At 46.0% G+C, this 12333-nt stretch overlaps 1 protein-coding gene across 1 annotated transcript in view; it reads right to left on the bottom strand.

The window, feature by feature from the left end:
• ATP10D (ATPase phospholipid transporting 10D (putative)) overlaps positions 1–12333 on the bottom strand; it is a 90499-nt gene that overhangs the window by 48702 nt on the left and 29464 nt on the right. Inside the window, exons 8-9 of the mRNA XM_084856852.1 lie at positions 11919–12171; positions 5151–5365 (exon numbers count right to left, since the gene is read on the bottom strand). Coding sequence (XP_084712978.1) covers positions 5151–5365; positions 11919–12171 — 468 coding nt within the window. The remainder of the gene's footprint in view (positions 1–5150; positions 5366–11918; positions 12172–12333) is intronic.

Raw genomic sequence — 12333 nt, 5'->3', positions numbered from 1 at the left:
TCTGAGGTTTGTCAGACTCCGTGTACTAAGATGTCGAAAGGCAAGCTGGTTACACTCTGTCAATTGGACTGGCCAGCATTTGGAATTAGTTGGCCAGACATAGGATCCTTTGGTGTAAATCTTGTAAATGCTGTATATAAAAATGTGGTGAATAATGGGCAATGGGATCAATTCGCCTATATTGATAGTTGGTTAAATTGGTGCGGAAAGAATCCCCCTTAGTTACAGAAGTGTAAATGTGTAAATGTGTTACTGGCAAAGGACCGCAGGGGCAAGAGACCCCGGGTGGTGTCTGAATCAAGTAGTAAGAGATAAATTTGCCTCAGGGAAGGTGAGGTTATCAGCATTTGGATGAGTGCCAACCAAAATCCACTGAAGGTGAGAAAAGGTTGAATATAAAGTTCAGTATTGTAAAGTCATGATGGTATGCTCCGAGGTGAAGCCCAAAGCCCCTGTTCCCCCCGATTCAAGCCCCACGGAAGGAGCTTGAAGACTGGGAGACCCTGCCCAAGGTGCCCTGAGCTCCCCCCCGTCTGATTCGGTCTGTTAGGTTGGGAGGAGAGGTTGTTGGGGGAAGGAGGGGGCCCGCCAGAGACAGTTTGTCTGCCACCGTATCCAAGTTTGTTAGAAGAAGCAAAAGCAGTTGAAAAAGTTGCAACTTCTGAAGAAAGATATTTGTTTGATGACTTAAAGACTGTGGCAAAATCAAGAAACAAAGACAGAGCAAGTTCTTAAAATATCAGGGTCTGTGTGAGCTTATCTCTGTCAGCCTACTCAGAGCAGAGCCAAGGGGGACTTGCCTAACCCCCCTTCGCCGTGGCTGGTTTAGCCTTAGCAAGCAGAGAGGCTGGAAGGTGTCTGTGAGGACCTGACAAAAGAGTGAGATTTGCAAAAAAACAAACAAACAAGAAAAGCATCACACCTGGAAAGCTGAGCAGCACTGCTCTGTTCTTATCTGTGGAGGAATCTAGAAGAGGTGTAAGGTTACACCTTCCCCATTCGAACTGATGAAGAGACACAGAGCTTTTGTTAAAACGCATCCCTTCTTTATGGCCCAAAGCCTTCTTTGTTAGAGGCACTCTGCACATGGACTGGAACTTTGGCCAGTTAAAGACTTGCCGTAAAAAGTACTGTGAGGCTTGTCATAGCCTTAAACTCCCGTTGTTGTAGATTGTGTGTTTGTTTGTGATCAGCTCAGTGTACAGTTTGATTTGTGATTTCAACACTCAGATAAAAAGCTGCATTTGACTGAAAGAACTGGGTATATTTAGCCTTGAAAAGAGAAGTCTGAGAGGAGATCTGATAGCACTCTTCAAGTACTTAAAAGGTTGTCCCAGAGAGGAAGGCCAGGATCTCTTCTCAATAATCCCAGAGTGCAGGACACGGAATAATGGGCTCAAGTGACAGGAAGCTGGATTCCAGCTGAACATCAGGAGAAACGTCCTAACTGTTAGAGCAATACGACAATGGAACCAATTACCTGGGGAGGTGGTGGGCTCTCCCACCCTGGAGGCATTCAAGACGAGGCTAGACAGCCATCTGTCAGGGATGCTCTGATTTGGATTCCTGCAGTAAGCAAGGGGTTGGACTCGATGGCCTTGTAAGCCCCTTCCAACCCTACTATTCTATGATTCTATGATTTCCAAGGCTTTGATTTCATTTACCCTAATGAAGCATACAGATACAAATTGCTAGAGATTCATAGACTACAAAGGAAACAGCCTTCAAAAAGTTCAAAGAGAAACTACGAAAGTTAGTTTCCCTTTAAAAAGGGGGCAGCAAATTCTCTTAACTTAAGAGGTGAGAGAGAGAGAGTCCCCCACTCTCCCGTGATACTTCTAAGCCCAGCTGTGTTTCTGAAGCCTAAGAAAGTTCCTGCCCCATGTGTTCCAGCTCTTTCTCAAAATCTGAACTGTTCTGACGTTCCATTTGCTCAGAGGCAAACCTGACACTCTGCCAAAACTCATGCAGTGTGGAGTTGCCGATGCAAAAATGGTGGCTTGGAACTCTTTCCACATATGAGAACGCCCTTCCCTTAATTTTGATGGGCCCTGACCATGCAGTCAGAGGAGCAGTATAATGGTTAGATCTGCTCCACCATGCCCTACTATACAAAACAAATGTTTTCCAGTCATGGTGTTAAATTTTAATGATATGAAAAAGGTATAAAAGAAGGCAGAAGAAAGTAGCAGACAAAAAGGCTTAAAAAAGAAAGAAAGCTTATTCCAAATTTGTGTCGTTGAAATTAGTAAGATCTAAGCAAGCAAGTCTCTGTCGAAGCAATGGCAAACAGCCTAACTTGCAGAGAAAACAAAGAGTTAAAACTGGTGCATGGCACAGAGAATTTAAAACATGATTTGCAGAACAGGCAAGCCAAAAGATAAGTGTGCCTGTTACAAGAGGGAGGCTATAGTAGCCATAAAAAGGGGTGAAGCCCCCGTATGAAGCTTTAACAAAAATATTACCCACTAGAAGTGGACAATTAAAATAAAAAAGGCTTTTCTTAAATTGAAGCAAGCCTTAATATCACCGCCTGCTTTAGCCTTATCAGACCCCAGATCATAAAGTTTTTAGAGCTATGGTGCACATGAGAGCACATAAAAAAGTGCCATTCCTGGAAAAAGGAAAAGGCAATGCTGGCAGCCACCATGGGCGGAGATATAAACAGCAGCTTGAGAGCACAGAAGTGACCGGGGGGGGGGGGGCAGAAAAGGAAAGGGCCAACCGGGGCTCAATAAATGTGTGTATTGCCGAGAGAAGAGACATTGGAAGAAAGATTGTCCAGAGCTGAAAGAAAAAAGAAAAGAGACTCACCCTGAAGGCTGCCAAATGCTGGCAGGGTCCTCCAGTGGGGGGGAGTCTAGCTGAAGGGCCACCACCCTACGAACAAACGCTCGGGAGAATTCCAAGATAAAAGTAAGGGTTGGTAGCGAGGACTATAAAGCCCTAGTAAATACTGGAGCCACATTTTCTATGATCCCTGTGTAAGCCCCTCCTCACGAAGACTGGAAATAACATACTGGAACATGCCTTTGTAGTTTCATCTGCATACCTGGTTGCCCTCATGGAGCGGGACTTGTTAACAAAACTGCAAGCTAAAATCTTCTTCAGTGATAATCAGATTGTAGTACAGCTGCCAGCAATGCAGGGCTCAAATTATCAAATGGCCTTTCAAGCAATCAAGATTGTGTCAGAGGCCAAAGGGACTGAGATTTTAGAGAATGTTAATCCATGTGTGTGGGCAGACAGAACCCCTGCCCAAGCAAATGCATGACACCAGTTAAAATCTTCTTTAAAAAGGGAGAGCCCTGTGTGCGTGAGGCAGTATCCTCTGAAAAAAGCCACCTGTGCAGGCTTGAAGCCGCTCATTGAGAAGTTCAAAAATTATGGTTAGCTAATAAAGGGATCGTCCCCCTTTAACACCCCAATTTTAGGTGCGCCTGAGGCAAATAGCACCTCCTTCAGGTTAGACCAAGACCTGAGAACAGTGGCTGACTGCCCTTTGTGCCTCAAAAATGATTCAAAGATGTTTGAGCCCCCAGCTCAAATGAGAAGTCGCCCATGCGCTTACTATCCTTTTCAGAGATTTCAAATTGACTTTTCAGAGTTGCCCCAGACTCATGGCTATCGGTACCTGCTAGTAATGATAAAAGCAATTGACTGCACCGCACAGACAGTAGCCAAGATCCTGTTAAAAAGTAATCCCTAAGCTCTTGTTACCTAAAGAGAGTGAATCAAATCAGGGGCCCCATTTTGTTGGACAAGTGACGCAAGTAGTGGCCCAGGCATAACAAACTAACTAGAAGCTACACCCCCCTTGGAAACCTCAATCTACAAGTCAAGTTAAGAAGATGAACCGCACCTTAAAGACAATGCTCATTAGAATTTGTTGAAAGATTAAGTTGAAAGGCCACAGGCCTTGCCAATCACCTTGACTCGAGTATGGTGCGCCCCCAAGGGAAGTATTAAATTGACACCTTTTAAACGTTCCATAAGTGCCCACCTCGAATATTACCTATGGCTGATAGCTTAAATGTGAATTTAAAAGTAAAAGTTTTAAGATTCAGGGCTATGTTACTGCTTTGCAGTCTGTTTTGTTTTCACAGGTTTGCGACACCGCACCAATCCTGGCCTTTAGATGCTCCAGTGCATAATCTCAATCCCAGCGATTGGGTGCTAATCCAGTCCTAGAAAGATGAACCACCTACCAAGAAGCAGAAGGGTCTGTTTCAGATCCTACTTACCACTCCCATTGCTATGAAAGTCGCCAAAGAAAAGAAGTGGATTCATCACACTGAATAAAGGCATCACCTGCACCAGAGAGGGTCACACCGGAAGCTGACCCACCTGAAGGTCACCGTTAGAATAATGAACCCCTGAAAGGACTCAAGTAGCTCTACAGAAAGAGGGTGCTCTCGTTTCAAGGGTTCCTGATGAACGGAACAAAACTGAGTTCCAAAAGTTCAAAAAAAAGTGTTTTTGTTGTCAGCATTCTAGTAGCTAGAACAAAGGCGTCCCAGGCCTCACTTGCTGTTTAGAGAAAACCGTCAATGCCACAGCGATAATAGTTTGCGCCTTTAAGTGCGTAGTCCACCGCTAGACCAAAGAGAGTATAAATTTGAGAAAAGCCTTTTGAGGGGGGAATTGTAGTAAAAATGTAACCTAAAAGCCATTGTATGTGTCTTAAGCAGCACATAGTACTGTAAGAGCTGCGCATGCCTGGAATGAGCAGACAGTAACCCTAAAATAAGGTTGCTAAGCAAACCGCTGGCAACCAATCAAAAGTAACACGCTGGCTGAGGAATGCAAGCTAAGTGATAAAACTGTAGCGCGGAGGTTGCCCAGGGTCGACTCTGCTTTGAGCGTGAGCTCCTTTGTCGAACTGTTTGCAAACAATAAAATCGAGTTGGACCCAGCCTGAAGTTGACTCTCCTCTTTGGGGCAAATTGGACTAGCCTCCAGGGGGCGAAACTAGCATTTTGTGCAACACCCCTGCTGTACGACTAGGCAGCTAAGCGTTACAAAAATTGTGCGTCTTTCTTCTCTCTCTTAGAGCATAAATAGCAAACAAAGATATGTATGGGTAGGTGAGCTAATAGCTTTAGTAGACTTAGGTGCAAGGCTGACTGAGGTGTCCAGGGAACACTTACAATTGGGCTACTGAAAGCCAGTTGTCTCATGCCTGGAACGCCCACGGTACTGGTGCTGCGGAACATGCGGCTCAAAGACTTGTTCGCCAGAAAAGCACTTGATTTGCGACTGAAAAACCTTGATCTGGACAGAGGCATCAAAGAGCAATGTGAAGGATACGACCGTGTCTCGTTCTCATCCTCATCCTCGTCTAGATATGCTTCTAGCCTCTTAGCTAGGGAGAGAAGATGGGGAGGTGGGGGTGGGAGGAAAAACAACAACACAGTGCTATGAGGTAGAAGAATGAATCCATTTGCTATCTAATCTTCTCCAAAGATTCACAAGGAATTCAGAGTGAGAGTGCGTGTGTGTATAAAATCTGCCATGCTAAGGCCAAGGAATTTGGACTGTATTTTAAAATGCCAATCATTTATTTGGCCGAAAAACCATGGCTGGCTTTATGGTCCAGCAGCAAAGGAGGAAGCAAGTGAGTAGACAGAAAGATACTGAGGACCAGGCTAAGCTAATCAGTATGTGCCTAATACACAGATATGCTGCTATAAGTGGAGTTGAAAAGCCCATGAGGGAGGGCATGTAAAGCAGTAGAAAAGGCCAGAAGACAGAAGTTTAATATTGTTGACAGCTCTTCCTCTGTCCCCACCCCAAAAGAGAGTTAAAGAAAAACAAAGGAAGAATACCGGTGCAGCACAGTCAATCCTATGGAGAACGGATTTGTACAACTCTGCAGTCTTCCAAAGTGGTTGTAGAGGGGATTCATGGCTTGTGTCATTCATGCTTGTACCATCACTTCCTACTAGTATTACTGAATCTGGTTGACTTGCTCTGTTATGACAAAGTACTGAAAACTTAAAAGAGTTATCTGGCCCACCTAGTTTCCATGATTTTAACCGATTTGTGAAAACAACCACCAGAGGGCATCACTGGCTTCCTAACTAAGACCCAGACTCCCAGATATACTAGCAATTATATGGCAGTCATGTATATATGAATGAGTCATCCTTCGTTGCCATAGATTCAGTTTGTAATTTTATGTAGAATTTGATCTTGTTGCTTGAAAGGGCAAACTTCCTCAGTGATCACTAGGGAAGCTAAACTGAATTATAAACTATGTCCTGTAGAGGTACAAATGATCATTTTTGATCTGATATAATCCTTAATAAGAAAATATGTAACTTTTACTGAATGGATGGAAGTGCAATGTGTATAATTTCAATTTCTTTTCTATTCTTTCATCCTATTCAGAATTGTATGTATTTCCTTAGATGGCACAGGAAAACACAATGAAGTGTCATGTACCCGACAGAAGCTAAAGCACAGCCCACATAAAAAAGCACATTCCTTGTTTTTATGAAGTTCCTCCTTCATAAAAGGAAGTTTTTATGAAGTCCAACCTCCTGCATTGAGCAGGGGGTTGGACTCGATGGCCTTGTAGGCCCCTTCCAACCCTACTATTCTATGATTCTATTCTATGATTCTGTGTTAACAGTTCCAGCATTTCTATCTCTTTCTAGTGCATCTGTTTATACAGATTCTGAGTGATCCAAGTTGAATAGAGGTAGAGGATTGTAAGTGAGAGGTGCTATGGGTGCCACCACAGGAAATTGCCTCAAGACACCGGTGATACTATTTAAATGTGGAGGACAGGATTCAAAGAGGCTTGGGTATGCAAAGCGGGAGGCTCTTTTTCTTTCTTTCTTTCTCTAGGCACCCTAAAACCCGCACCCCCCACCCCATTAAGGGAATTTTTGAAAACAAGTGGTTGCGGTGGGAAGGTTGAAACTTCCCCTACTCCTGTGTGGTGGTCCTAATCCAGGGCCCATGGGCTTCTTTCTGAGTAAAACTGAAAGAGTCAGCAGCACACTATGTATTTACCAGACAGCACAGTTTGACTCTTAGTTGCTTCACATTACAGCAACCAAAGAGCAAAACATAATTTGTGCACAAGTCCATGTAGAAGGGGGGGGGGGGCGCTTTGAGGAACAAAATGTCCTTACTATCTCTTCCATGCTGCCAGCTGCCTAAGTGACAAAGGGTTGGCTTTAGAAGCAGTTTATTTTTTGATTGAAAGCCATTTCGATCACTGCCTTGTTGTGGCGAAGGGGCTTGCGTAACTCAGTGAAGCCATAAGCTATGCCGTGCAGGGCCACCCAAGACGGACAGGTCATGGTGGAGAGTTCTGACAAAATGTGGTCCACTGGAGAAGGAAATGGCAACCCACTCCAGTATTCTTGCCAAGAAAACCCCATGGAACGAATCACAAGGCTAAAAGAGATGACGCCGGAAGATGAGCCCCTCAGGTCGGAAGGTGTCCAATATACTACTGGGGAAGAGCAGAGGGAATTTCCAAGAAGTGCCAGAAAGAGTGAAACGGCTGGGCCAAAGCCGAAAGGACACTCAGCTGTGGATGTGTCTGGTGCTGAAAAGAAAATCCGAGGCTGTAAAGAACAATATTGTTTAGGAACCTGGAATGTCAGATCAATGAATCAAGGTAAGCTGGAGGTGGTCAAACATGAGATGGCAAGATTGAACATCGACATCTTGGGAACCAGCGAACTAAAATGGAGACGCATGGGCAAATTTAATTCAGGTGACCATCATATCTGCTACTGTGGGCAAGAATCCCTTAGAAGAAATGGAGGAGCACTCATAGTCAATAAAAGGGTGGGAAAAGCAGTACTGGGGTACAATCTCAAAAACGATAGAATGATCTCAGTACGAATCCAAGGCAAGCCATTCAACATCACAGTAATTCAAGGCTATGCCCCAACCACTGAGGCCGAAGAAGCTGAGGTTGATCGGTTCTATGAAGACCTACAACACTTTCTAGAACTAACATCAAAAAACTAGGGATGTACGAAAGTCACCTTTTCAAAGGGTGACATTCGCGGTGGGGGGGAGGCGCTCCGTCCCTCCCCCCGAAATTCTGGCCGGGGGGGGAGGCACTCCATCCCTCCCCCCCCCGAATCCTGGCCGGCCGGCTCCGCTCCGCTCCGATCCGCAGGGATTCTGCGGAGCCGCTGGCTGGCTCCGCCAGCGGCCGGACATCCAGCTGCTGGCTAGCAGGGACGCAAATGGCAGCAGCTGTAGTGGCCGCCTTTGCATCCCTGCAATCAGCCGTGATAGGCTACGTAAACATTTACGTAGCCTATCACGGTGTTTTTTAAAAATCTAGCCGTGATAGGCTATGGAAATCTTTACGTAGCCTATCACTTTTTTTGTTTTAACTGGAAATGGCGGCGGCGGCTGCCAGTTGGAAGACCGGCCGCCGCTGCCACTGCACCGCCACCGGAGCCGCCACCAGAGCTGCTGCCACCAGGAAGATCTGCCCAAGGTAAGTTCCATCCCGGGGGGGGGCGGGGGGGCAGACCATTCCGCCACCGATTTCGGGGGGCCGAATGCGCTGGCATTCGGCCTCCCCGAGATCCGTGGCGGAATTCTCTGACATCCCTACAAAAAACGATGTCCTTTTCATCATAGGGGATTGGAATGCTAAAGTAGGAAGTCAAGAAATCACCGGGATAACAGGAAAGCATGGCCTTGGTGTACAAAATGAAGCAGGACAAAGGCTAATAGAGTTTTGTCAAGCGAACACGCTGATCATAGCAAACACTCTTTTCCAACAGCACAAGATGCGACTCTACACATGGACATCACCAGATGGTCAATACAGAAATCAGATTGATTATGTCCTATGCAGCCAAAGATAGAGAGGCTCTATACAGTCAGTAACAACAAGACCTGGAGCTGACTGTGGCTCAGATCAAGAGCTGCTTCTTGCAAAATTTCGGCTTAAATTGAAGAACGTAGGGAAAACCACTAAACCACTCAGGTATAACCTAAATCATATCCCTTTTGAATATACAGTGGAGGTGAGGAATAGATTTAAGGGATTAGACCTGATAGACAGAGTGCCTGAAGAACTGTGGACAGAGGTCCCTAACATTGTTCAGGAGGCAGCAACGAAATCCATCCCAAAGAAAAAGAAATGCAAGAAAGCAAAGTGGCTGTCTGATGAGGCTTTACAAGTAGCTGAGGAAAGAAGGGAAGCGAAAAGCAAGGGAGAAAGGGGAAGATATATCCAACTGAATGCAGAGTTCCAGAGAATAGCAAAGAGAGACAAGAAGGCCTTCTTAAATGAACAATGCAAAGAAATCGAGGAAAACAATAGAATGGGAAAGACTAGAGATCTCTTCAAGAAAATTGGAGATATCAAGGGAATGTTTTGTGCAAAGATAGGCATGATAAAGGACAAAGGAGGCAGGGACCTAACAGAAGCAGAAGAGATTAAGAAGAGGTGGCAAGAATACACAGAAGAACTATACAGGAAAGATCTGAATGTCCCTGGTAGCCATGGCAGTATGGTCACTGAACCTGAGCCGGACATCCTAGAGAGTAAAGTCAAGTGGGCCTTAGGAAGCATGACTAACAACAAAGCTAGCGGAGATGACAGTATTCCAGCTGAGCTATTTAAAATCCTAAAAGATCATGCTGTTGAAGTGCTGCACTCAATATACCAACAAATTTGTAACACTCAGCAGTGGCCACAAGACTGGAAAAGGTCAGTTTACATTCCAATTCCAAAGAAGAGCCATGCTGAAGAGTGTTCGAACTACCGTACAATTGCGCTCATTTCACATGCCAGCAAGGTGATGCTCAAAATCCTACAAGCTAGTCTTCAGCAGTATGTAAACCGAGAACTACCAGAAGTACAAGCGGGGTTTCGAAGAGGCAGAGGAACTAGAGATCAAATCGCCAACGTTCGCTGGATCATGGAGAAAGCAAGAGAATTCCGGAAAAATGTCTATTTCTGCTTCACTGACTACACTAAAGCCTTCGATTGTGTGGAGCCCAACAAACTGTGGCAAATTCTTAAAGAGATGGGCGTACCAGACCCCTTACCTGTCTCCTGAGAAACCTGTACGAGGGTCAAGAAGCAACAGTAAGAACCAGACATGGAACAACCGAGTGGTTCAAAATTGGGAAAGGAGTACAACAAGTAGGGATGTTAAAGAATTCCACCCCGGATCCCAGGGGGGCCGAATTCCAGTGAATTCGGCCCCCCGGAACCCGGGGTGGAATGGAGCCCACCTGGCTGCAGCTCCGCCGACAGCTCAGCTCCGGTGGCAGCAGCAGTGGAGGTGGCGGCAGCTCTGGCCGCCATTTGCGTCCCTACACTGGTCCGTGATAGGCTACGTATATATTTATGTAGCCTATCACGGCTAAAGCAGGAAGGCAAATGGCATAGGGGACTCCATTTGAGTCCCTGCTTTAGCCGTGATAGGCTACGTAAATATATACGTAGCCTATCATGGGCTGGCGTAGGGACGCAAATGGTGTCCTCTACGCAGGACGCCATTTGCGTCCACAGCAGCCCTGCGGCGCCTGGAAGCCCCACTGCGGGTTGGCCTGGCTGGCAGCTCTGCGGCCTGGCCGTGGAGCGGAACCGGCCAGGCAGGATTCCGGGGGGGAGGAACGGATTGCCTACCCCCACCCGCAGAACCCGGCGGAGCCAGGTAAGCGGGGTTTTGCACACCCCTAACGACAAGGCTGCATATTGTCGCCCTGCTTATTTAACTTATATGCAGAGTACATCATGAGAAACGCCGGGTTGGATGAATCACAGGTCAGAATTAAGATTGCTGGGAGAATTATCAATGTATCAGATACGCAGACGATACCACCCTAATGGCAGAAAGCGAAGAGGATCTAAAGAGCCTCTTGTTGAGGGTGAAAGTGGAGAGTGCAAAAGCTGGTTTGAAACTCAACATTAAAAAAACGAAGATCATGGCATCTGGCCCCATCACTTCCTGGCATATAGAAGGCGAAGAAATGGAAGTAGTGACAGATTTTACTTTCTTGGGCTCCAAGATCACCGCAGACGGTGACTGTAGCCATGAAATTAAAAGACGCTTGCTCCTTGGGAGGAAAGCTATGGCAAACCTAGACAGCATAGTAAGAAGCAGAGACATCACCTTGCCAACAAAGGTCCGCATAATCAAAGCTATGGTTTTCCCAGTAGTTATGTATGGCTGTGAGAGCTGGACTATAAGGAAGGCTGAGCGCTGAAGAATTGATGCTTTTGAACTGTGGTGCTGGAGAAGACTCTTACGAGTCCCCTGGACTGCAAGGAGGTCAATCCTAAAGGAAATCAACCCTGAGTGCTCATTAGAAGGACAGATACTGAAGCTGAAGCTCAAATATTTTGGCCACCTAATGTGAAGAGAAAACTCACTGGAAAAGACCCTGATGCTGGGAAAGATTGAAGGCAAAAGGAGAAGGGGATGGCAGAGGATGAGATGGCTAGATAGCTTCACCGATGCAATGAATATGAACTTGAGCACACTCCGGGAGAGAGCGCAGGACAGGAAGGCCTGGCGTGCTATGGTCCATGGGGTCACAAAGAGTTGGACACGACTTAACGACTGAACAACAGCAACAGTGGTCAAAGTTCCCACAGTGACTTACATTAGGTCGATTAGAATAATAATGTATCCTTAAGGCTGGAAAAACAGGCTATTTAAAGAGGTGGTGTTTCTCTACTTCTTCTTTGTCTCCTACTCACAGGGCAATTGGTTTTAATAACCTCTGTGAGGGGAGGAGGGAGGGCCCCAATCCCAGCAGGGGAATGGGAGGCAATGGAGTAGGCAATGATGGCTGTCGCCTCACTGGCTTCTTCTTCCTTAGGTGAAGGACGAGGCTGCTAGTTAAACTTTCCATCTCTTGCCACCATACTCAAGCACCAATTTATCATTCTGCCTCAGCCTTACCATTCTCTTCATGGCCGTATTCCAGTCCCGCAATGCTGCATCGCCGAAAAACCATTTTGTTCTCAGTGAGGGTTCCAGTCTTATCAGAGAAAATGTATTCTATCTGCCCGAGGTTTTCAGCAATATTCAGTGATCCACACTGAATCCTGGTGTCTGTGGCTTCATCGTACAAATCTATGTCATTCCGGATAAAATAGATGTGGCCCAATTTGACAAATTCAATAGAAACATAAAGAGAAATTGGGATCAAGACCTGTCAAAGCAAAAAAAGAGAAGATTCTTTCAAGGGATCGGCTTTGGTGTGCTTGTGTCCGCACAGGGCTCCACGAGCTTGTACACCGCACCAGTATAAGTCACTTCACACAGCATACTTCCGGAGGGCGGTGGAGGGGGGGGCATTGAAATGAACATCATC

This window comes from Heloderma suspectum, chromosome 5, assembly GCF_057233095.1.
Source record: "Heloderma suspectum isolate Gila_16-S chromosome 5, 16-S_ref, whole genome shotgun sequence".
Classification (NCBI taxonomy): domain Eukaryota; kingdom Metazoa; phylum Chordata; class Lepidosauria; order Squamata; family Helodermatidae; genus Heloderma; species Heloderma suspectum.
Note: the sequence above shows the minus strand (reverse complement) of the source record. Positions and strands in the feature narration are given on the sequence as shown.